Here is a 27,446-nt window from a genome sequence, read left to right as displayed (position 1 = left end):
TGACCATTTGACAGTAGGATCAAGAAAGGCAAAGGCACCTCGGGAAGGCAAATACCCCATGAACTACTTATGTAACAACTGAGCACAACATCTGATCAATCCACCACGCCGCTTCTTGTTCCGATTATGGACCGAGTAATAAACATCCCCAATCAGGGTAGGAATGGGATTCCTCTGCACAAATAACCGGATAGCATTAATATCTACAAAGTTCTTCTGGTTAGGGAACATGATAATCCCATAGATGCTTACAGCAATCAAAGCATAAATGGTCCTCCAATTACCCACAACAGCATGCTCCTTGGCTTTAGCCTCCAAGAAACTCAGATGAAAACCGGACAACTTTCCCTTCTCCTTCAAACCCCCCTTGGTCACCTCTGGGCTCAAATAAAGAGCACGAGAAATCTCAGCAACATCCGGCTCCCCCTTAGTGGCATAGAAAGGAATCTGATCTTTGATCTGAATTCCCAAGATGCTGGCATAGTCCTCCATCAAAGGCCCCAACAAGTAATCCGGGAAGACGAAACATCTCAAACCCGGGTCATAAAACTAGAGAAGAGTATGGATGGCGCTCCTATCACTGTCTGTGAGCCTGAAAACCAACTTCAAAATACCACCGTATGCCTCACGGAACATCCCCACATGGTCAGGTGTAATCAATGCTATCATATCTCCCAGCACACCAATCTCTGGATCAAAGAAACTGTAGACAACATCGTCCTTCAAACCGGTCCTCATGTCTGGAACAAAGAAGTCTCTCAACCAGGATCTCGATCAAGAATGTCCCCTGCATATGGATAAACATGAGTTAGATGCAGATAAATGCAAAATGTGAATGATGCTGATGTATGAATGCAATGCACTGTGCCATCCTCCAAGTCATCTGAACATCCACTGCACTGAGTTACGGCCTCTGAACTGATCACAACCATCTGAAGTCCTAAGTAACCATAAATCCAACTTGGGAGTTCCGAATAAACGAAATCGGAGGATATATCACCATCATCATCAGAAAATCCTCTGAACGGATAACCACACAAACATCTGCACCAACCCAGGGAATCCTGAAATAAACGGATCCCCACTGATAAATACCACGGACAGAATTCCGGCGTCTCGGAAATAAATCCATAAATCCGACTTATAAATAGAACTCTGATCAATAACTGAACCATTAGTCACCATCAAAGTTACCATCAGAACATGCATCTGTAAGAATCAACCCTCCCATCGCAGGTGAATTCTAATCAGGTCATCCTAAGGCGGATAATGGTCTCGACAATCGGGCAAAGATACTCAACGGGTTTGCCCTTTCGGGTGTGCCGTTGTAGCTCTCATAAGATCATCTAAACCAAAGATCCGAGAAAGAACGGTCACCGAAGTCACCAGCTCAGATGAGGTAACTCAACCAAAGTGGATACTCCACAAAGGAAGAGCACCCTCAAGTGAACCTCGTCCGGCTTGTGGTATGTCACGTCGCCAAAAACATGTTGACCTAACATGAGAGGCAACATGAGACCACGCTAATCCTAGGTGTATACTCGGGCCTGGGTTTTAGCCCCACTCAGAACACCCCCCCCCCCCCAAATCAGAGAAACCAACCTGTACAAAAGACAACACAATGATAGTATGATGCATGCAAACATTTATGCGAATATATACACAACATAATAATCATAAATGCAATAAATAGAGCAACACAAGCAACCTAAACTATCCTAGAGAACGCTAGGAGTGACTCGCTTAGGGAAGATGGACCAGCAGGAGGTCAACTTCTATATCCCCAGCAGAGTCGCCAGCTGTCGCATCCGCGAAAAACAACCGGCGGGAAAAACAAAACAAACAGAGCCGCCACCGTGCGTTATTTATCCCAAAGAGGGAAAGGAAATGCTCGAAGTAAACCTGGAAAGGAAATGGTCTTACGACCGGAGATTACAAGGACCGGGAGTCGGTTACGCAAGGGGAAGGTATTAGCACCCCCTCACGTCTGTCGTACTCGACGGGATCCACGCTCAGAAGAATAGAATAAGGTTGCCAAAAGAAACTGCTCAAAACATGCACACACACTGGAATAACAAGACAGGCGGAAGAAGACGGAAGAAGGTAACTCGGCAGGATATCGCATCCTGGTCCTACGTAGTTTGTCAGAAGCAAACATCAGAGTCAACGTAGTTCGGGGAAAAGGGGAACGGGCTCACTAGGATATCGCATCCTATGCCTACGTATCTCATCTGGAATGAGAATCAGAGCTACCGTAGTTCGGCTAACGCACGCCGAAACAAAACACACGAACAAACGCTGAGACGTCAAAACGAACATACAAATGGAAATAGACTGCCAATGGCTGGTCTTACGTCCGACTCCAAACAACGAACACAAACGAGGAAACCGAATGCCACTCGCTGGACTTACATCAGACTCCACACCCAAACAAACACAGGAAACCGACTGCCAATTGCTGGACTTACGTCAAACTCCTCACACACACAAAAAGGAAAAAGGGTGCCCGGAAAGATCTCGCACGATCTCCTGCCTACGTACCTCATCTGGTATGAGGATCAGGGAAACGTAGTTCCCCTTAACAGGGGAGAAACTTCTATCCTAACCAGAGAATGGGAAATGACAAACTAGAAGGGAGACTGACTCGAGCCTAATAGTTATCATGCAATCCACAATGGTCCTAGGTTGAGGTTTCTATCTAACTTGCACAGGCAGCAAGCTATCCTAAACAGTACAACAAACACATACAAGCACAAAAAGCAAGCACACACACTATATGCAAACAAATGGGCTCATACAAGGTTAGGATGTAAAACACAAGCCAACTGGAATCGGGTGTAGTTAGCTCTTAACCCTAACATTGAGAGTTAGGGTGAAGCAGATGAAATGGGAAGTGAGGGTAAGACCTCACAGCTCTTATCCCTGGCCTGGGAGAGCTTCAGACAAATGAAAGTGTGGGAGTTTAGAAAGTAGGAACTCTTCTCCACATATGACTGACACAACAAAGATCTTGGGTTAATATCCACAATGCATCAACACATGGTGTGAGCAAAGTGGATGACACACTGAATAGCAGGAGATGGATTGCACATCTCTTTTATCTGCCAATTGCCTCATAAGAGGACTTTTCCTGCTTGACACCAAGATAAACAAACACAAGCATTGCCTCTTAAGGAGGACTTCAGACAAGTGCCTACCAAATAACAGTAGGTCTTCCAGACTACATGAAGAAGAGAAGTTATACCTAAGTGGTCAAGCAACCAAGCAAAGCAAAGTTCAAAATGAACTTAAAGCAATTAATGTACCTGTGGAAACATCAAACAAATCAGTACAATACTCAGACAACCAAACAAACAGACAATAAGCAACAAACAATCCCAATGTACATAAAGTGTAAGCCAAAGGTCAAACTCAAATGAGTTTACATCAACCTACAAAACACACAAAGGTTAGTAATCAAAGGCAAACATCATCACTCAAATGATGGAGCATCATTAACCATGGAAACTTGGATGTTCAACCTGAAATCAAAGCTCAAAGATAAGTAACAAACCACTAGGTCAAAGCCTAGGGTCAAAGATGGAGAAAAAATTCAAAACAGAAGCTGAAAATTAACATGAATCAACTCCAAACACATCTTGAAACAATCCAAAAGGTCTCATCTCAATATCAATTACCAAATCCATTTCATGATCAATTGAAGCTCAAGGAAATTTTAAAGCTCAAATGTGACTAACCAGAATGAAAAATCTCAATTAAATCAGAAATGATCCAAAAAATTCCAAGAAAATTCATGAGCAATCACAACATATATAACAAGCATCACACAAAAAATCAGGACATTTGGAGATCATTTGGCATGGCAAACACATCACATAAGTTGAGCAAGCAAAGGTGTGACACAAATTGTCACACCTAACTTAACATGATCATAAAACAGAAATGACACATGATAAAAATACCAAATCAACACCAAAATTTCAAGCAATGAGTCTAGTTTCATCATGCAAATTTTCATAATCATTGGATTAAAAACCAGCATTTCACAAATGTATAAGCATGGCAAGGTACAAAATGGATACATGCTCAAGCTCTCTAGCACAAAAAATAATTCAGCCAAGCAGAACTTGTGGAAATATGATCAAAAAATAATAGACAAAAAATGCAACACAATGCAAAAAGCCTGGGAATTTTTGGATGAATATTCAATTTTATATGAATTTTGCAAGTTGAAGAAAAATTAAAAAAAAGTATGAAGCAAGCATATGGAATCATGGAGGGAAATAAGAGAAATCATGAAGCATTTGAATTATTTGCATTGGCCAAGGATCGAACAGGGTGACAATTTGAGTAGTGGAGCGTGCGCTGAATGAAACTCAGCATTTCATTAATTACGTGGCATGGTCAACATGCTGAGTGTGTGAGTCAAGCGCATCTGAGCCACTCATATTGCCAAACAAGCACATACATGGACCAATTAGAATTAAACCCTAGGAAACACATGCAACATGCAGAAAACTATTTTCTGAAGATCAAAAACCGTGGCCTAAACTCAATCATCATCTTCTTCATTGTGCCATCATGAACATTGCAAGGCAACAAGAACAAAATTCTCAGAAATCACAATTGAACACATCATTGTGTAGATCCTTCATCAAGGATCACGAATCCATGCATGGTTTAGCCTAGTTCCAACTATCATGAGCAAATCGAAGCAAACAACATTCATGCACAAAACTTTAAATCGACCTAACTAACTCAATTTCACACCAAAATTCATGGTTCAAATCTCAGATTACTCAGCATGCTTAGATCTATCACAATAGCATAATAAATTTGAGAATTAAGAGAATCAATTTTGAACCTCTTGAAGAGCAGATCTGTTGAATCGTGCTATCCAGGCCTTGTGATGCTTCAAAGTTCTTCTATGATGCTTAGTGAGGTGATTGGAAGGAAGATTGAAGCTCAATTGCTCCTGAATCCAACAGAATTTGACATTGCCATTAATACTCCAAGCTTTGAATATGCTTCAATGTGCCACGATTTGCCTTGGTTTCACGTGCAATCTTGCTCCACAACACTTCAGGATCAATAATCAAGCACTGGAAATGGATTAGATGTGAAGAAATTGCAAAAAGTTTTGAGAGAAAAGTTTTGGAGTTTGAGATCTAGATCTGAAATTATGAATGCTAAACTGAAAAACAGTTAGGGTTTTGCTTATATACCTCCTCCTAATCATGTTTAATTAAGCTTAAACCAAATGCAAATGGAAATAATTGAGTTTTAAGGTGTAAGTGCAAATTTGGTTTATACCCCTTATGCATGATATGCATGTGAACAGTACACGAAATCCTCTTCATTTTCACTTAAAAATCCATTTTGGAGCCAATGGTGGTGGGAAAAAGATCAAGCCATGCACCAATTTTGAATTTCATGTTTTCCCTCCAAAAAGTGAATGAATTATCAAATGATCATGTGATGATAATTCATGTCATGTAATGCATGGTTTGGAAACTAGAAGTCAAAAGAAGAACAATGCAAAAAGAGCCATCCAATTTGGAGCTTTGGTTGAGAAGTTATGCTCATTTGAAGTCTAATGCATACTTTGTCAAGTTTTGATCACATCTCCTTAACCACACATGAGAAATTGAAGATCTTGAACTTTTTGGAAATGGGAGAGAAAGATCTACAACTTTCATGTTCAACAAAATTTCATTTGAAGCTTTCTTGATGATGTAATATGAAGTTGGACTAAAACCTTTCCATTTTTGGCAAGTTTGAATTATAGGTCACTTTCTATTTTTGGCAAGTTTTGACCTGACTTCAAATTCTTCAAAGTTGATGTTTGAAATGTCAAATGAGACTTGTTTGAACATGAATGAAGTATCTCTAGCCACTTCCCACCTCCAAATCCACAGTTGACCTGACAGTTGACTTCTGTTGACTTTTGATGACTTGGGAATGTACTGATGAATCTGAGCCTCAACCACCTGATGAAATGACACCAAAATGAAACCCTAGCGTATACAAGCTCAATAAAATCACATGATGATCTCCATCTCAATAAAGACCTCATCTTCTTGAAAGAAACCCTGACTGGTAGAATGCAACTGATTAGGGTTGACCAGAGGTCAAAACCCTAATCCCAAGGAATCTGAGCAGGAATAATGAACCATGATGATGATGATATACCATTTCAACCAAGATAATACTCCACCTCCTTGAGGAACCAAGAAACCCTAATTGAAGCACAAACCTCAGATGATTAGTGATCAATTTAATAATACCCTCAGGCATGCATCTCTTAACCTCTCCATCTTCTGAGAAAGACCTAGGAGGATGACTTGCTCAATGTTTCCACATGATATGCAATATGCTAAGCTAGTCTCAAGAGAGGAGGGCAAATTTTGAGGTGTTACACAGGTTACTACTGGTTGACAATGGAACCCGACTGTTATCATTACACCAAAACATGCCACAAGTGCCAAATCTATGCTGACAAAATACATGTACCGCCTACCCTGCTGAATGTCATAACATCACCTTAGCCTTTATCTATGTGGGGCATCGACATGATTGGAATGATAGAACCCAAAGCGCCAAATGGACACAGATTCATCTTGGTGGCCATAGATTATTTTACCAAATGGGTGGAAGCCGCGTCTTATGCGAATGTCACAAAGCACGTAGTCGCCTATTTCTTGAAAAATAACGTCATATGTCGATATGGTATTCCCAACAAAATCATCACTGATAATGGGTCCAATCTCAACAACAAGACCATGGATGAGTTATGCGCAACATTCAAGATCGAGCACCACAACTCATCACCCTATCGACCTAAGATGAATGGGGCTATTGAAGCTGCAAATAAAAATATCAAGAAAATCATCCAAAAGATGGTTGTTACGTACAAGGATTGGCACGAGATGTTACCTTTTGCGTTGCATGGCTATCGTACGTCGATACGAACTTCAATAGGGGCAACTCCTTATTCCTTGGTATACGGTATGGAAGCAGTTCTCCCTATAGAAGTAGAGATCCCCTCGATGAGAGTCCTAATGGAGGCTAAGCTAGACGAGGCGGAATGGGTTCAATCAAGGTATGACGAGCTCAACCTTATTGAGGAGAAACGCTTGAAAGTGTTAGGTCACTTTCAACTCTATCAAAGGCGTCTTAAAAAGGCATTCGACAAGAAAGTTCGTCCTAGGGTGTTTCAAAAGGAGATTTAGTGCTGAAGAAAATCTTGCCAATTTACAAAGACTCCAGAGGGAAATGGACACCAAAATATGAGGGTCCAATTGTGGTGGTTAGAGCCTTCTTCGGAGGCGCTCTGATTCTAGCTATTATGGATGGTGACGAGTTGCCGCTTCCCACCTGTCGCATCGCGCGAAAAACCGGCGGGAAAAGAAAGAAACAACAGAGCCGCCACCGTGTGTTATTTATCCCGAAAGAGGGAAAGGAAACGCTCGAAGTAAACCTAGGAAAAAACATGGTCTCGCGACCAAAGAGGATGGGTTCGGGAGTCGGTTATGCGAAGGGAAGGTGTTAGGCACCCTACGCATCCGTAGTACTCTACGGGATCCACGCACAAAAGGAAGGAATATGGTTGCTAAACACTGCTCAAACACACACACACTGGCTGAAAGAGACAAAAGAGACTGACTGAAACTGACTCGGCAGGATGTCGCATCCTGGGCCTACTTAGTCTATCAGGCATAGACATCAGAGTCGAAGTAGTTCGGACTGGGGAAACGACACATGCTCGCTAGGATATCGTATCCTATGCATACGTATCTTCTCGGACGAGAGAAGAATCAGAGCATTCGTAGCTCGGCTGACACGCACGCAAACAAAACAAAACACAGGCAAACGTGGAGCCCGACTGCCAATCACTGGACTTATGTCATCATCCGAACCTAAACGACACGCAAAAGAGGCAAACGTGGAGCCTGAATGCCAATCACTGGACTTACGTCAGCATCCGAACCTAAACAACACAACAGATAGAGAGGGAGTCTGGGACTCAGCCTATAACTGTCAAACAAAACACAAAAAGAAAAGAAAAGGCGCCCGGAGAGATCAGCTCAATCTCCTGCCTACATACTTCATCTGGTGTGAAGATCAGGGCGATGTAGTTCCCCTACGCAGGGACAAAGGATCTAGCCTAACCAGATAACAGAGGGAGACACAACTCTAGGGAGACTACGACTCGAGCCTAGATGTTGTCATGCAAAGTCAACCCTAAGTTAAGGTTTCTAGCTAAATGGCACAAGGGCCAACCTATCCTAGACAAGGCTTGCACAGGAAGCAAGGGATCTCAATTGCAACTAGTGGCAAGAGAAAGGGGATATCTCAATCACAACAGGGGTGAGAGAAAAGAATTAGTGTTAGTGGTTAGTCAAACTCGACAAGACATCGCATCTCGTGCCTACGTATCTCATCTGGACATGAGAATCAGAGTTGCCGTAGTTCGGCCTAACAACTCTAAGTGTGGCTCACACAAGGGTTAAGCCACACAGACTTGACTTGCACAGGAAGCAAGCCAAGCACAACCTATTGCACAAGGGCAAGCAACTAGAGCCTAAAGAGGCAAACAAAGCAATCACAAACACAGATAGCATAAAATAAACACACCAACAAGGGGGCTCAAACATCAGAGGTTAGGCACTAGGGCCAACTGGAATGGGGTAAGTGTGCTCTTAACCTTGCCATTGAGAGGCTAAGGTGAAGCAGAGGAAAGGAGATGAGGGGTGTGCCTCATTGCTTCTATCCCTGGCCTGGGAGAGCATCAAATAGAAAGTAGGGGAGTTCAGAAAGATGGAACTCTTTCCCCTTATTGACTCGATAGATCTTGGGTTTTTATCTCGATGCTTCAACCATGTAATGGGAGCAGAGAGAGGACACACTGAATAGTGGGGGATAGGCTACTTATCCCTACCTTCCACCGATTGCCTTACTTGAAGGACTTTTCCTGCTTAGGACAATTTTAAACAAACACAGGCATTGCCTCTTAAGGAGGGCTTCAGACAGTTTGCCCGGTCAAATAACAGACCGGGACTCCAGACTACATGAAGTAAAAGAGATTATACCTCAAAGCAATTGCTAAAAAGCAAAGCAAGCAACTAAAGCAACTAAAGGGTACCTGAGAAAAACCAAACAAATCAGTATGCAATTAAACAGTTAAAAGCAAAGGAAATGGAGAAACAGTCAACCACAGAAGATCAACTGTGCAAAGCAAGACTCAAGTTACATGAGTCACCTACAAAACAAAAGGTTAGCACAATATAGACAAGCAAACAATCAAATTCAATCACATTTGAGTGATCCTTAAAGCATGGGTGCTCAACCTGAAACAACAGCTCAATTGTAAGCTCAGAAGACCACTAGGGCTAGCCTAGGGTCAAAGATGAAAGAAGAAGGTCAAGGCAGCAAGCAATATTCAATCAAAGTCAAACTCAATCATGTAGGAAGCAAACACAATTGGGTTCAAACTTATATCATGCATCAAGGTCATTTCATATGCAAAAGAATGCAAAGCATAGCAAAGGAAGCATACAAAAGTCAACAGCAAAGACTTCATTCAAAAGTCAACTCAAACAATCTCAAAAAATCATGAAACAAATCACACTCAATCCTAACATCTAACATGGTATACATGTCAAATTTCATGGCAATTGGATGAGAGGAAGGCAGTCAAATAAAATCATGAAGTCAAAACAAATTCAAGTAAGCATGGTGAAAGTCAACAAGCATGGGTCAACTTCAAAAAATCATATCAATTTGAAAACAGAAGAGAAATGAATTAGATTAACACCAATGCAAAGCTCAAAGAGTCTAGTTATCACATATGAAATTTCATGGACATACAATATGATTTGAGAATTTCACAAAGGATTTGGCAAGGTATAGCACAAAAAGTCAACAAATGACTAAGCATGGAAGAAAATTCTCAATTAAATGGAAAACAGCATGATTAACTCCAAGAAAATTCATAGATCAACTAGACATACAAGAGATCATTCATGCAAAATTTGGGATCATTTGGATGTGGGGAAGTGTGTGAACAAAATTTGTGAAAATACATGATCATGGCATAGCAACAATTGTAACACATGACTTCAAAAAATCATAACCCTCAATCCACAAATGATAAATGCACAAACTCTATATGGAAATGAAGGTCAATGTGTCTAGTTTCACCCTAAAAAATTTCAAAGGCATTGGGCACAACATCATTATTTCACAATTGAAATGGCCAAGGGTATCATTCATGCACACATGTTGAGAAAATAATTGTCAATTAAAAACCAACCACTGGAAAATTAATTAAAATTCACCATTAAATAATAGACTCAAACATGATCAAGTGTAAAAAATTTCATAATTTTTGGGTGAAAAATGAATTGGAAAATAATTATTGAAGTTGGATGAAATATTGGGCAAAACATGAACAAGGGCAAGGCAAAGGTAGTCAAACCAAGGTCAAAGGATGGCAAATGTGTAATTACTGAGGCCACTTATTGAAACGACTGTGTTTCAGGGGCGCCCAGGAAATGTCCTGATTGGCTTGCCCCAATGAAACAGTAAACCAAGCCATAATATCCAATGAACTTCCATATTTTCTGGGTTCATGCAGGGAACTAGGGCTTGGCATAATACAACAGCAGGGCAATTCAAATACTCAACTTCAATCAAACATCATGGCCAATAAATTTCAACAAAATCGTGCAGACCAACATGGTAACATAAAGGACATTCATGCAGCACAGGACAACAACAGCCAACAAGACTATATGGGAACTGGCTCTAGGGTTTCGACAGCATGGTTTATGAAATGTAACATACAACATGAGCAACAACATCCAAACAAATTCAAACCACAAACTCACAACAGCATAGCATCTAATAAACATTCTTCATACAACTATAACATAACAACAAACCAACACCATCTGTTCATGCGAAATCTTGGCAGGTTTTAAGGTTTGAAACACAGTTAGCAAGGTATTAGCATGGCATCGTGTATTCATCAATCATCCAAGCAAATCCAAACAGCAAACACACAATAGCATGGCCTCGAAATGTATCATGCAACATGAGCAAAAACAACAGCCAATGTTCATGCAACAATAAAAGCATGATTTTCTGGAAGAAAAATAACAGGATTTCAACATCATGGCTCAAGGTTCAAACTTCAAACAAGTTCAGTCAACATCCAAACAGAATCAAACATTTGAACACACAACCAGCATAGTATTTGGCAAGCAGCATGAACAACATCAAAATAAACAATGGAAGTTCAACATTCTGTTTTTTAGAAAAACCTTAGGGATTATCAGCAGGGTATCAAGTTCAGCTTCAAGCAATCGAATAAACAACATCCAATGAACAGCAACAATTAATCATGACAATAGTGCAACAAACCAATACACATTCAGACAAAATTCCTGGACAGGATAAAGTAGTTTAACAGCAGCAGGGTTTGAAAGTCATGTTCATCATGCAATCAAACAGTCATCACCAATTGAAACTTGAACAGCATGGCAAGCAATCATGGCATTGGTACAAGTTTGTTTATGCAACATCATCATCATACAGCATTAATTAACAACAGACCAAGCACAAGCAGAGGAGATTCCCGGGCAGAACTAAATTAAACAACAGCAACCTATATCAATTCCACTCCATGGTTCATCAACATCAAACAAAATTCAAGCAAAACACATAATAACATGGCACTGGTACATGTTTGTTTATGTGACCAACATCATGAGAAAATCAATCCCGATCAAGAGGCCCAATTTGCCTGGCAACTAAACATCATCCCCAAATGGCTTTAAACAGAAAAACATACACAGTTCAAGGAGATATTCTAGGCAGGTCTAATGGATTTAAGAAACAGCAGGCATGAACATTTTCATTGAAACTCAACATCAACCTATAGCATGGTCAGCAGCATAGCAGCAACAATATGATTATGCAGATACACCTAATAACAACAGGCATGACTATGGGAAAATAAACTGGAAACAAATTAGAGTTTAATGGATACAGCAATGCTTTATTATTTCCATATTCAACCATTAATGATGAACAAACAATCATAAATAGAATCCTCAATAATCAGGCATGGTAATGAACATTCATCATTAAGTAAACCTAGCTGACAACAAAACAACATGACTATGGGAGTTTTCAAGACAGAGTGCTAGGGTTCGGATATAACAGTAGCATGTGTTCAACATCATCAATCAGTCATCATCAATTGAAAATCAAATAACATGGCAAGCAAGCATGACATATCCCTCAAACATGACCACTAATACACCATAGTTTTCAAGAATCGGGTAAGAACAACTTCATGCACAAAAAATACAAATCCGGATTTCTCCCTCATAACATCATCATTTCAGGTAAAATAAATTGTAGTGTACTCAGCATGATAAGACCTACCAAAAACATGATATAGTTTGGAGAAAGGAGAGGACTGAAAACTAACTTGTTTTTGAAGAAAAGCTGGAAATAGTGATGGATTGAGGGATATAGCTCGAAACAGGTAGTCACACAGCTTCCAAAGGTTGAATGCTTGCAGAAAATTAGCTCAAGAACACATAACCTGGTCCAGCCTAAAATCTGCCCTCAACAGTGCTCTTGAAGATGCAGAGCTAGGGAAGGTGTTTCAGTTGAGAAATGATGATGAGAATGTGCTCAAGATGTTGTCTAGATAATGAAGGAAACAAGAGGAACTTGTGTGCTTTGAGGATCTGCTCAGAATTTTTCCAATTGCCAATTTGCAAGAAGAGAGTGAGAGTGTGTTTTCTGTGTGTAGGCTGTAAAAACTAGGGTTTGTTTGGACAGAAGGAAGGCTTATATGGGTCTGTTTATGCTCCACTAATCACATGCTAAGCTTGCTTAGCCTTAAAGAACTTATTTTCATTTTTTGCTAAATTGGTACAAATGAAAATGGAGGTGTGCAGATTGGTCGTGTGGGCCTGCAATCATGCTGCATACAGACTGCATTTCTGCTGCTTTGTGGCTGCACATCAATTGCTAACATGTACTTGCTTATTGAAACCAATTGCATATTTTGACAACTTTGCACTTTAGGCCAAAATGATGGGAAAATGGTGGTATGATGATGAGTTAGGAGCTGGAACATGTCACAAATGTGGTATAAAATGGATTCCAATTGGCCAAGTCAAGAAAAAATCAAAGAAGCAAAAAGTCAAACTTGGGTCAAACTTTGAATTTTAAAGGAATAGGTCCAAAAATGCCATTTTGATTGGCAAGGTTTTAGGTCATGAAATTTATATTTTTGGAAAGAGGATGAAAAATGTGGTTTGTAGGAAAAAACCCCACCAAATTTGGCCTTATGGTTTGGGAGATATGCTCAGTTGAAGTTCACAAATTGATGAAAATGATTGGATCATATCTTGACAACCGCACATGGGATTTGAGAGTTCTTGGACTTTTTGAAAATGGGAGAACAAGATCTTCAACTTTCATGTTGGGCAAAAATTCATTTGAAGCTTGTATCATGATGCAAGTTGAGGATCAAGAAGTTTCCATTTTTGGCAGTTGAAATTACAGGTCCAGTTTCTATTTTTGGGAAATTTTCTGATTGGCTTGATATTCTTCCATGATGTTGATTCCCATGACATATGAGACCTACTAGGACATGAATAAACTCCTTCAAACCATTTCCATCCATCAAAACCAAAGAAATCAACCACAGTTGACCAACTTTGACTTTCTAGGGTTTTGGACTTGACTGTGCATTTCTGATGAATTCCAAACCCTAATTCCTTGAGACCTTGACTTCAAATGATGTCTCAAGACATATGAACTCTTGATGATTGATCATGGTGCCCAAATTCCACAAGAATGGCCACCATCCACTGCTTTGACTGATTGCTGACTGTTTAGGGTTTTGGCTTGTCTGTGCATCGACTGATGACCTCTGAGCCTTCAAACCTTGACTTGAACACTTCAAAAAGACCTCCAAGGCATGTGAACTTGTTGGGCAAACCTTAGGGCTTTGATTCCTTGAGAAGCAACCTTGCTTGATTGGTAGACTGATCTCCTGATCAGTTTGACCTAATTCTTGCTTGCTTGCTCTTGAGGCAACTGAGAAACAATGCAAATGTTATGCAATGGGTTATGATATGCTATGACCTAATATGAAATGATATGTACAATGATAGGTGCAAATTTGAGGTGCTACAGCTGCCCCTATTCAATCAGCTGGGAACCCGAACGGATGATAGCAATGGCTGTCAGACTTTCAGGGTAAACAGGGATTGAATACAAAAGAACCGTAGAAATTTGCACCGGCTGGATGAGATACATGTGAACCACGTCATTTACCGATGACAAACTGCAAGACAGCTTCAGAAAAGCAAAACCATTTACCGATGGTTGAAGAACTGGAACCTCGATATTTACCGATATCGACTTCAGCACGAACATTTACCGATGGCGGCTGGGGAACACAAACTTCTGAAAAGCAAACCATTTACCGATGGTTAAAACTGGGACCTTGATATTTACCAATATCAACTTCAGCCAGACCATTTACCGATGGCTGCTGGGAAACAAATTTGATGTAGAAAAGAAGCAAGACCATTTACCGATGGTGGCTTCAAAGAAATTGGACATTTACCGATGTCAACTTAGCAAGACCATTTACCGATGGCTGCTGCAACTGGGAATTCGATATTTACCGATATCGAAGAAACTGGGCCATTTACCGATGGCATCTCCGCTTGGGGAGGAACAAAATCTTTGTGGTGATACCAGACAAGACGTTTACCGACGACTTCTGGGGATTCTGATTTTATTAACAAGAGAACAAAGAAATGACCAGACATTTACCGATGACTGGGTGAGACACGATGTTTACCGACATCGAAAGATGATGTTTACCGACATCAAAAGAATGACCAGACATTTACCGATGACTGGGTGAGACACGATGTTTACCGACATCGAAAGATGATGTTTACCGACATCAAAAGAATGACCAGACATTTACCGATGACTGGGTGAGACACGATGTTTACCGACATCGAAAGATGATGTTTACCGACATCAAAAGAATGACCAGACATTTACCGATGACTGGGTGAGACACGATGTTTACCGACATCGAAAGATGATGTTTACCGACATCAAAAGAATGACCAGACATTTACCGATGACTGGGTGAGACACGATGTTTACCGACATCGAAAGATGATGTTTACCGACATCAAAAGAATGACCAGACATTTACCGATGACTGGGATGAGAAATTTATTGGGGAAAGACAAACAGATATTTGCAACTGAAAACCAGACAAGACATTTACCGATGACTCTACTGGGGATTTCTGTTGGGGATTATCAGACATTTACCGATGACTGAAAGAAATATTCGATGTTTACTGACACCGAAGCAATGGCGTTTACCGACACCAAAGAATGACCAGACATTTACCGATGACTGGGTGGAACTCGATGTTTACCGACACCGAAACAATGGCGTTTACCGACACCAAAACAAAGAAGACACACGCGGGTGTTGACGTGACACTTACTGATATCACAAGAATAGAATCTGGGATAAGTTGAAGCAAGGCTGATCACTTGCTGGGAGTCTCACTGGGGAGAAACAAACTTCTGTCACCATCGGGTGAGGAAATAAACCTCTGTCACCATCGGGTGAGGGAAATAAACCTCTGTGGGGATAATCAATTCCGAATGCCGTCGAAGCAAATGTAGCAGACTGGTGCTGATTTTGAACAAAATGATCCGCTTCTGCCGGGGATGCGGTCTGATGTGGTATCGAACACATGAATGCATATGTTTGAATTTTTCTATGGCGTAATGCTCCATATGGGATGGAAATGCTACGCAATTTTGAGGATGCAATGATTACTATATGCAATGCAATATGATAAGAACTCTGCGGGGAGAAATACACAGGACGACTGTGCTGAGGAAATCTTCAAGACAAATCCACTAGGGAAAAAGAGGGCAACTGCTGGGGAGCCAACAATACAAATCCACTAGGGGAAAGCAAAGCAACACGCTGGGGAGCAATGAATCAACTCTGCTGGGGGAAAACAGAGGGAAACCTACTGGGGATAGCCCAATCGATCCACAAAAATTCCGCTTGGGGAAATAAAAACTCCGCTGGGGGGCTAAATCAGGCGACTCTTTGGGGATGAGGCTTCATGCAAACCTCAGATAAAACAGACTGCTTTGGGGAATAACTGCTACTCCGCCGGGGACGACCCACAATATTCACGAGTAGAAATCAACTCAGCTGGGGATGCGGATATCGATCTGCCACGATAACTCATCCAATCCTCTGGTAGGATAATCTCCGCTGGAGAAATGACTGCTTCGCTGGGGAAGGCTCGAACAATCCATAGACTAGGGTAATGATTCTGTCTGGGGAAAGCACTGCTGGAGAGTGCTCACAGGCGACGACCTTACCGGGGAGAATACTCACAGGTGACGACCTGCGAATCGGAACGACAGATGCCCCAGGGAGTACATGGACAAGATACGCTCAAGTGTCCTCAACATTCAAAATGATTTTCAAATGTTTTAATCTTTCTGCACGTCATTGTTTAGCCTTCATGTTTTTAGATGCAATGTTTATCAAAAATTCGGACGTTTTTTGCAAACAAAACAGTAAAAGTAAAAACAGGAGAGCAATTTATCTGAATAACGACTTTTATTGATTGAAAGTGTGCCTGAAAAGGCAAGTACATTGGGAAGCAATTCCTAGAAAGAGGTAATTGCGCACAAAAGGAAAAAATAAACTATCCTAATGGCAATGTGAACACGGCATCCACTGTTTCCCAACTCTGTTATAACTCATAGATCATCAGTTTCCTCCCAATTCCTTGCTTTCTGAGAAGAATGACTGGACCGATCACATCTTTGGAGATGGCAGCTGACGAAGCATGACGAAGTACAGATGACTCAGAATGTAGTCTTCGCTTTAATCCCTCTTTTGCCTGGATCGCCCTTTCGGGTTTTCAATCCACCGGGATACCCATTTTTGCCTAAGCCGCCCTTGCGGGTTTTCGACTTACCGGGTGTACAATTTTTTCAATTTTTATCCCTAACTTTTGCCCGAACCTTTTCTTTCTGTTTTTGGTTCGCCGGGATGCCCATTTTTGCCTGGACTATTTTGTTCTTTTTGTCCAGCGGGTCAATTTACGCGAAGTATTTTTTGACTACATCTGAGTTGACAGGGGAAGGAAAATCTTCACCGTCCATAGTTGTAAGCATCAAGGCTCCACCGGAGAAGACCTTCTTCACAACATATGGACCTTCGTAATTAGGAGTCCACTTGCCCCTGTTATCTGTACCGGGAGGAAGGATCCTCTTCAAAACTAGATCGCCAGTTTGAAATGTCCGAGGACGCACTTTCTGATCAAAGGCTCGCTTCATCCTTCTCTGATACAACTGCCCATGGCACACAGCTGCTAACCGTCTTTCTTCGATAAGGCTTAACTCATTAAACCTTGTACGAATCCACTCGGCTTCGTCCAGCTTGACATCCAATAATACCCTCAGAGAAGGGATCTCAACCTCAACTGGTAGGACTGCTTCCATACCATACACAAGGGAGTAGGGGGTTGCCCCGGTCGACGTACGTACTGAGGTACGGTATCCATGCAAAGCGAAAGGCAACATCTCATGCCAATCTTTGTACGTAACGACCATTTTCTGCACAATCTTCTTGATGTTTTTGTTAGCTGCCTCTACAGCACCATTCATCTTTGGTCTGTAAGGAGAAGAATTGTGATGTTCAATCTTGAAATCTCTGCATAAGTCTTTCATCATTTTGTTATTGAGATTCGAACCATTGTCAGTGATGATTCTCTCGGGAACTCCATAACGACAGATGATTTCCTTCTTGATGAACCGGGCAACCACTTGTTTGGTGACGTTGGCATAGGAAGCTGCTTCCACCCATTTGGTGAAGTAATCGATCGCAACCAAGATGAAGCGATGTCCATTAGAAGCAGTTGGTTCAATCCTCCCAATCATGTCAATGCCCCACATGGCGAACGGCCAAGGCGAGTTCATGACATTCAACGGGCTTGGTGGTACATGCACCTTGTCGGCATAGATCTGACACTTGTGGCACTTTCGAGCGTATTTGAAGCAATCGGATTCCATAGTCATCCAATAATAACCGGCTCTCAGCAATTTCTTCGACATTGCATGACCACCAGCGTGGGTACCAAACGAACCCTCATGCACTTCTTGCATTAACATGTCTGCTTCGTGTCTATCCACGCATCTGAGCAAGACCATGTCAAAGTTCCGCTTGTATAGCACATCATCCTGATTCAGATAAAAGCTTCCAGCAAGCCTTCTCAGGGTCTTCCTATCATTCTTCGACGCACCCTCAGGATACTCTTGAGTCTTGAGGAAGTTCTTGATGTCATAATACCACGGCTTATCATCAATAGCATTAACGGACTCGGCTGCAAACACATATGCAGGCCTCTCGAGTCGATTCACAGCAACATGTGGCACCTGATTCCACCAATGAACCTTTATCATGGAAGATAAAGTAGCCAAGGCATCAGCCATCTGATTCTCGTCTCGCGGGACATGATACAACTTCACCTTCTTGAAGAACGTCAGTATTCTTCTGGTGTAATCTCTATAAGGAATCAGATGTGGCTGGTTTGTATTCCAATCTCCATTGACCTGATTGATCACTAGAGCAGAATCTCCAAATATGTCAAGTGTTTTGATTCTCAGATCAATGGCTTCTTCTATCCCCATGATACAAGCCTCGTACTCAGCTTCATTGTTGGTGACATCGAAAGTCAATCTGGCAGAGAAAGGTATATGAGCACCTTTGGGATTGATCAACACTGCCCCAACACCGTTACCGTTCATATTCACGGCCCCATCAAACATCAGTGTCCACTTGTCATCAGGATCAGGTCCTTCCTCAACAAGCGGCTCTTCACAGTCTTTCGCCTTCAGATACATGATGTCCTCATCAGGGAATTCAAACATCATAGGCTGATAATCGTCGATCGGTTGTTCGGCAAGATAGTCTGACAGAATACTACCTTTGATGGCCTTCTGAGACGTGTACTGAATGTCATACTCTGTTAAGATCATCTGCCAACGGGCAACACGTCCGGTGAGAGCTGGCTTCTCAAAGATGTATTTGACTGGATCCATCCTAGAAATCAACAGAGTAGTATGGTTCAACATATACTGCCTTAGTCGGCGAGCAGCCCAGGCCAAAGCACAGCAAGTTTTCTCGAGCAGTGAATATCTTGTTTCACAGTCGGTAAACTTTTTGCTTAGGTAGTATATGGCATGCTCTTTTCGACCAGACTCGTCATGCTGACCCAATACACACCCCATCGAAGTCTCGGTGACTGATAGGTACATGATCAGTGGTCTCCCAGGAACTGGAGGAATAAGGATTGGAGGGTTTTGCAAGTATTCTTTGATTTTGTCAAAAGCTTCCTGACAGTCATCATTCCATTTGATCGCCTGATTCTTTCTGAGTAGTTTGAAAATTGGTTCACATGTAGCAGTTAGATGAGATATGAACCTTGCAATGTAGTTCAATCTCCCTAAAAACCCACGGACTTGCTTTTCCGTCTTCGGTTCAGGCATCTCTTGAATAGCTTTGACTTTAGCTGGATCAACCTCAATCCCTTTCTCACTGACAATGAAGCCTAAGAGCTTCCCGGATCTCACCCCGAACGTACACTTGTTCGGATTCAGCCTCAGTTTGAACTTGACCAGTCTGTCAAACAACTTCTGCAGATTAACCAGGTGCTCCTCTTCCGTCTGCGACTTCGCAATCATATCATCCACGTACACTTCGATTTCGTTGTGCATCATGTCATGAAAGAGAGTCGTCATTGCCCTCTGATAGGTAGCACCGGCATTCTTCAGCCCAAATGGCATCACTTTGTAGCAGAACGTGCCCCAAGGTGTAATGAATGTCGTCTTTTCCATGTCCTCTGGCGCCATCTTGATCTGGTTGTAGCCTGAGAAACCGTCCATGAAAGAGAATACCGAGGATTGAGCCGTATTATCCACCAATACATCAATGTGAGGTAATGGGAAATCATCTTTTGGACTTGCCCTGTTCAGATCCCGGTAATCGACACACATTCTGACTTTGCCATCCTTCTTTGGCACTGGAACGATGTTGGCAACCCAAGGTGGGTAACTTGTAACAGCCAGGAAACCTGCGTCCCACTGCTTTTGAACCTCTTCTTTGATCTTGACAGCCATATCAGGACTAGTTCTGCGAAGCTTCTGCTTGACCGACAGGCATTCTTCTCTGAGAGGTAACCGATGCACCACAATGTCTGTATCCAAACCCGGCATATCTTGGTATGACCAGGCGAATATTTCCACATATTCTTTCAGCATCTCGATTAGCCTCCTCTTGACAGAGTCTTCTAAAGCAGCCCCAATCTTGATCTCTCTTCTGGCGTCTTCGGTACCTAGATTGACAATTTCCAACTCTTCCTGGTGAGGTTGGATGACCCTTTCCTCTTGCTTCAGTAGTCTGACCAATTCTGCAGGGAGTTCACTGTCTTCCTCACTCTCCTCTTCAGCTTGGTAGATGGGATTGTTGAAATCATACTGAGCCATAACAGAGTCGTTCACAGTGGGTGCCAAAAGATCACTTCTGCATGTTTAATGTTTTGTTTTTAGAAAAAAAGATTTCAATAAAGTCACAAAAAACAAAACATTGCCATTTTTAATATTTTGAAAAAGTGGAAAAACAGAAAATAGAAAGACAGAGATCTCAAAATTTGATTGAAAAAAACGTCCTTTATTTATAAACATTGAGAACATGATGTGGCCCTACAATGAACCACTACGCCCTGGGCGGAACGTAGGGTTTTCATGCAAAATGATAAACAAAAGAAAATTACTCTGTCAGTAGAGTAACTTGGACCACTTCTTCTGCTGTCCAGTTGTTGATGACCTCGCCTGGTGCACAAGGGCGGACCCAGACATCCAAATCACAACCACAGTCCTCACCATTAGTAGCAAAGACGTCCCCATGGTTCATCAGCCCAGCGCTGGTGAAGGTGCTCGGACCTGCTTGTACATGCTGCTCTACTGCGAGAGGCTCGTACCCAATGCCGAATTTGTCTTCTTTTACAGGCAAGTCAACCATCTTGCCCCAGCCTTCAGCCTTACCGGAGTCAACAACCTCTTTGGCTTGCTTGTACGATGATATTGAAGCACCTGGCTTCCTCTGCTCTGCACAAGCTACACCTTCTAATGCCACAGTCTCGAATGCCTGGCACAGGGTTTCGTGGATTTCGCCATCCACCTCAACATACTTGAATGAGGAGAGATGACTCACCAGAATCTCCTCTTCACCGCAGACGGTCACAATCTGACCGTTCCAGACGTATTTGAGTTTCTGATGGAGAGTTGACGAGACTGCTCCAGCGGCGTGTATCCAAGGACGCCCCAACAAACAGCTGTAAGCAGGCTGAATGTCCATCACATAAAATACGATGTCAAAGGTCTCAGGACCTATCTTCACTGGCAATGTGACTTCACCAAACACAGACCGTTTGGATCCGTCGAATGCACGCACGATCAGGTCACTGGGAGTGAGCACGACTCCCTCGACATCAATCTTCTTCAGTATTTGCTTCGGAAGGACATTCAGGGACGACCCGGTGTCCACTAGCACGTGAGATAGAACAGCGCCCTTGCACTCCATAGTGATGTGCAAGGCTTTGTTGTGATTACGGCCCTCAGGCGTCAAGTCTAGGTCAGTGAAACCTACACCATGCCTGGTACTCACGTTTGCTAGAACACCCTCCAGCTGGTTGACCGATATCTCTTGCGGGACGTATGCCATATTCAGCATCTTCAACAGAGCGTCCCGATGTGCCTCAGAACACATCAGCAAGGAGAGTATCGAGATCTTCGACGGAGTCTGGTTGAGTTGATCAACAATCTTGTAATCACTCTTTTTGATGATCTTCATGAACTCCTCAACATCTTTCTGAAAAGAACCCTCAGCCTCCTTCTGAGCCGGTTCTTCGTCAACCACTGCCTGTTTGCCCTTAGCTCTTGCGGATGACTCAGCAGCAGCATCCCTCACAGGCTGAGGCGCAAACAGTCGTCCACTCCTTGTGAAGCCTCCCTGTCCTCCGACATTGTCCACCACAGGACTTGTAACAGCAGGGATCCTCACAGGAGCACTGATCGTAACTGGCGTTTGAACAACCGACCTTGTCTGGTTACCAGCCCTCCTATCTCGGCGATAGGCATTGTCATAACTCCAGGGCACAGCTCTACTATTTCCAACTTGTCCTCTGCCGGACGCCACAATAGTAGCAGGTGCTCTGATGGTTACCGGAGCAGAAATGGTAACCGGAGTATTGCTGGTGGTGGGTGTACTGACAGCCCCACGTCCTCTTCCTTCAGCCGGCTTATAAAAAATGGTGACAGTAGACACTGCCCCATTATCTCTGGTAGCACGGCTAAACTGTAGACAGCCTTCGTCCATTAACCTCTGAATACCAGTCTTCAACTGGTCACAACCGTCCATGGCCTCTGAACAGCCCAAACAATCTTCTGAACAACCTGGGTCAACACCCCCCTTTAGCAATCGGTCCTTGACAATCAGTAAGGAAGTCTGGACATCTTCAACATTCACAACCAGATCTTCAGCCTCTCCATCTTCAATGTTATTAACCCTATGCCCCCCATGTTGCGGCATAGGATTGTTTACCACATTCGGAACCGGAGAGAAGTTGATTGTCTTGGAATCAATCAGATCCTGAACCTTGTGCTGAAACGCCCGGCATCTTTCAGTATGGTGGCCTGGTGCCCCAGAGTGAAAGTCACATCTTACATTGGCATCGTAGCCGGGTGGCAGCACAGTAGGAGTTGCCATCGTACGCAACTCTACAAACCCTAGCCGGAGTAGCTCGGGTAGTAGTTCTGCGTACGACATGGGCAGAGGGTCAAATCTCCTATCAGGATTCAATCTCTGTCTCTGCTGAAAAGGACGTTGCTGCTGTTGCTGCTGTTGTTGAGGTCGTTGCGGTTGTTGCGGTTGTTGTTGAACTCTCTGTTGTTGTGGACGCGGTTGAGGTGCAGGAATGGTCACTGCAGCGATTGGACGATACTGGTCCCTGTTGTTGGCTCTGTAAGCACTCCCTCTGTGCTGTACAGCGTTGGTTTCTCCTTCTCTACGGCGAGGTGCCCCAGAGAAGGGTTTCTTTGATGACGACGAGGAACCAGTATCGTGGATCCTCCCAGCCTTGATCAGGCTCTCAGTTCTTTCGCCGCAGATTACGACGTCAGAAAAGCTTCCGAATGGGCAGCTTCCCATCCGATCCATATAGACACCTTGTAGAGTGCTAATGAACATGTCAGTCAACTCCCTTTCTAGCATAGGGGGTTGAACTCTCGCAGCTAGTTCGCGCCATCTCTGGGCGTACTCTTTGAAACTTTCATTGTTCTTCTGACATAAGCTTTGCAACTGAGTTCTGGTCGGAGCCATGTCCATGTTGTGCTTGTACTGCCTGAGGAACGCCTCACCCAGGTCTCTCCAGCACCGAATTGAATCCCGCTTCAATTCCATATACCAGTCCAAGGACGCCCCAGATAGACTATCCTGGAAGAAATACATCCACATCTTCTCATCGTCTGTATATGCGGATATCTTTCTATAGTACGCCTGCACATGGGTGCGAGGGCAAGAGGTACCGTTGTATTTGTCGAATGACGGCGCCTTGAATTTGTGCGGGATTCTGAGTCCTTCAACCAATCCCATGTTTGTAACGTCAAAACCGAGAGAGTTTTGACATTCCATTGCTCTGATTTTCTCAGCTAGGGCCTCTACTTTGCGATCTCTCGCATCATTTCTACCCAACATGTTGTCGTCTTCGCTGAGCATAGTAAACAGATCCTCCTGTCTGTCAACAATCGGAATTCTGTTACGGACCGGAGCATGGATGACTCTGGGACTAACAGCATCTGGAACAATTGGTTGACCGTCAACCCGGATACCCCTCAACTCTTCTCCTACAGCATAGTGGTTGACGGGAATAGCAGCGGCAGGGACTTCAGGAACTGGGTTTCCTTCTTGCAGAGGTTGGTTGGGCGGTGGCAATGTAGCTTCTTGCCTCTGGACCAATGCTCGGAGTTCTTCTTGACCTTGTGCAACCCCTTGCATCATGTGAATAAATTGGGCCATGCTAGCCCTCATTTCTGCCAACTCGGCTTGCACCTGATCCATGTTGCGTTGATGGTTGAGCCTCGTTGAGTAGCGGTGTTGTCTCTGATCAGCTATCCTGCCTGAACACAGGAACCCACAGTGAGAAGACTGCACAAGAACACCTGTTATGCAAATGATATGATTATGATGTCTAATGATATGCATGATGCACATGAGATGCTCATTTCTCAGGCATTCAAGGAGTCTGACTCATCTTGAAAAAAGATGGCAACCTGCAGCAACAAGAGATAAACAGATACAGGGAAAAAGAGATCAACAGAGAAAATCAACAGCCTTATATATGAATAAGGGTACAAAAGAAGTCATACAACTGAATTTTCGAAAACAGAGTACAAAGAAAAAGAAACCCATCCAACAAGTCTGGTGGTGATTCTCAATAAAAAGATCCGAGAGAGATGGATTACAAACAAATGAATCCCATCCAACAAGCCTGGAGGTGATTCAGCAACAAAAATACAAAACAAAGATATAGTCTAAGGCAGACGGTCTTCTGGAATGAGGGTCTTCAGGTAATGACACTGGTCTATCAGCAGTGAACATTCTGAACAATCTGGTAGCGGAGTGATCTTCTCTTTCAACTGTCTCCTCAGCTCCAAGACTTCTCCTCCGAGATACTCCTCCGACTTCTGTCTCAACTCCATCTCCTTCTTCAACTGACTGTCTTTGTCCTTGAGTTGCTTCTCCAAGTCTCTGATTTTCTTTTGATAACTGACTTCCACTCTCTGTAATCTCAGACATTCCCTATGCTCTGCATCCATCAGGGATTCCATCTCTTCATATGATCTCTTCTTCCCCCTCGCTCTACTAGCATCCTCTCCTTGCACTTCCCTGAGTTGATGGGCCAAATGCAGCTTATCGGCCTGAGCTTTGTACAACTCCATCTGAGTGTTTTGCTCCTTCTCCCTCAGACGCCGACTCTCCATCAGGGCTAACTTATAGTGCTCAGCAGGCACACTATCAGCAAGTACCAAGGGTGGTTGCTCTTGCAACGACTCCATCCTATCGTAGGGAAGCAGCAAAGTTTCCACTCTCTTCTTTACCCAATCGGTGTAATCGGGCATCGCAATGGCAAACTTCTTCCCTAAGACGGATCCATCCTTTACTCCAACATCTCTCCAGGCCTTCCCTAACTGCTCCAACTTAGCAGGGTCATCCTTCTTCTCGAAACAGAAACTCTCAGCTATCTCAGCTTCGAGCGGTCTTCTACTCATGACAAACCCTAGCTGGCGAAGGGAGAGAACTGGGTTGTAATTGATGCAACCCTTGGTTCCTATGAGTGGCACACCCCGGAATTCACCACAGCTCAAGATAACATCCTTCACGTCCATCCGGTACGACTGCCACCTGATGTCGTAGGAAGTGAGCGACATGACCCTCTGAGTCCACTTCAGAGTGCTCTGGGCATCCACAAATGGTCCGCTGGCTGGCAGAAGTGACATGAACCACTTGTACAGAAGAGGTAAGCAGCATCTGATGGCTCCACCCTTACCATGCCGACTGTGGATGGCATAGTAAGTGTCTGCAAGGAGGGTAGGGACTGGATTCCCTCTGATGAAAATGCTGATGGCAGCATGGTCTATGAAGTTCGGCATACTAGGAAATAGGATGATCCCATAGATCATGGCAGCTAGCTGTGCGTGAAAAACTTCCCAATTCCCCTTATCTGCTTCAATTCTGGCAATTCTCAACAGAAACTTCAACGGTAGACCAACAACCTCCCCACAAGGCTTCCAAATCTTACCAACTTCCTCAACACTCAACCGGAGAGCTCTGGCAATCAATCTGAAGTCGACCTCCTTGGGGACGTCCAAGAAGGGAACCTGATGCTGAACAGGGATACTCAACAGGATGGAATACTCCTCGAGAGTAGGTGCTAGTTGGTAATCCTGGAAGGTGAAGCATCTGAGCTCTGGATCATAGAACTGGAGTAGTGTCTGCAGAGGCACTGGATCTACTACTGTCTTCAATACTGTCAAGAGATCTCCATACCGTCCAACGAAACTCTTCAGTCGATCGTCTGACACGAGGCTACCCAACTCAACTAGCGGAGTCAACGGCTCTCGGTGGAAACTGTACGAACAGGTCTTCCGCTTCAGCTCGGGAACTGTTGCCATCTCAATCAGTAGGCAGACTCGGGAATGTACCTGAGAAATGATATGCATGCAGAGATTAGTTTTTTTTTCTCTCTTTTTTTTTTTTTTTTTTTTTTTTTTCAATGCGTTTCTTTTGAAAAATAAACATGCTATGATGCACATGATGCAGACACGGCTGGCTGTGCAAACTCTGATCAGAATGAAGCTTCAGTCGGAATCAGAACATAAATCCAACTTAGGGTTAACTGAACACTGTCTGAACAAAAGTCACCATCAGAACCAAAGTCACCAACGGTACCTGTAATGAATAACCCTTCCCCACTCACGGGTGTAGTCTAGGCCAGGGTAAAGCTGAGAGAAACGCAGCATAAATAACCTTTCGCAGAAATACTATCATATACACACCCGAAGTATGTAACGACAGTATCCCACCAGGGTCTGAACTGCTCGTGATATCAATGTTCCGCTAAGTGGCGCCATACCACCCGCTTCCCATGAATCACTCTATTCCTAATCATCCTAGATTTTCACTCATGGTCTGGGTATTGGACCTTTTACCTCGACTGACTCCCCCCCACACAGAGAAAACAGACAGCCAGCCAGCAATGAATAATGAATATGAAATGCAAACATCAATGCGCACAATCAATGCAAACAATAAATGTACATATATACAATGAATGCAATAAAATACAACAAGCAGAAAGCAACCAAAACCCTAATCCTAGAGAGCGCTAGGAGAGACTCGCCTAGGGAAGATGGACCAGCGTAGGTCAACTTCTCCGTATCCCCAGCAGAGTCGCCAGCTGTCGCATCGCGCGAAAAACCGGCGGGAAAAGAAAGAAACAACAGAGCCGCCACCGTGCGTTATTTATCCCGAAAGAGGGAAAGGAAACGCTCGAAGTAAACCTAGGAAAAAACATGGTCTCGCGACCAAAGAGGATGGGTTCGGGAGTCGGTTATGCGAAGGGAAGGTGTTAGGCACCCTACGCATCCGTAGTACTCTACGGGATCCACGCACAAAAGGAAGGAATATGGTTGCTAAACACTGCTCAAACACAC

General features: G+C 43.2%; 1 protein-coding gene across 1 annotated transcript in view; it reads right to left on the bottom strand.

The window, feature by feature from the left end:
• Positions 1-5,003: 5,003 nt before the first annotated feature.
• The window catches only part of LOC127080912 (uncharacterized), a 93,416-nt gene continuing 70,973 nt past the window's right edge, over positions 5,004-27,446 (bottom strand). Inside the window, exon 2 of the mRNA XM_051021204.1 lies at positions 5,004-5,102. Within this exon, the coding sequence (XP_050877161.1) occupies positions 5,004-5,102 (99 nt within the window). The remainder of the gene's footprint in view (positions 5,103-27,446) is intronic.

Source organism: Lathyrus oleraceus, chromosome 5 (assembly GCF_024323335.1).
Source record: "Lathyrus oleraceus cultivar Zhongwan6 chromosome 5, CAAS_Psat_ZW6_1.0, whole genome shotgun sequence".
NCBI classification, from domain to species: Eukaryota; Viridiplantae; Streptophyta; class Magnoliopsida; order Fabales; family Fabaceae; genus Lathyrus; species Lathyrus oleraceus.
Note: the sequence above shows the minus strand (reverse complement) of the source record. Positions and strands in the feature narration are given on the sequence as shown.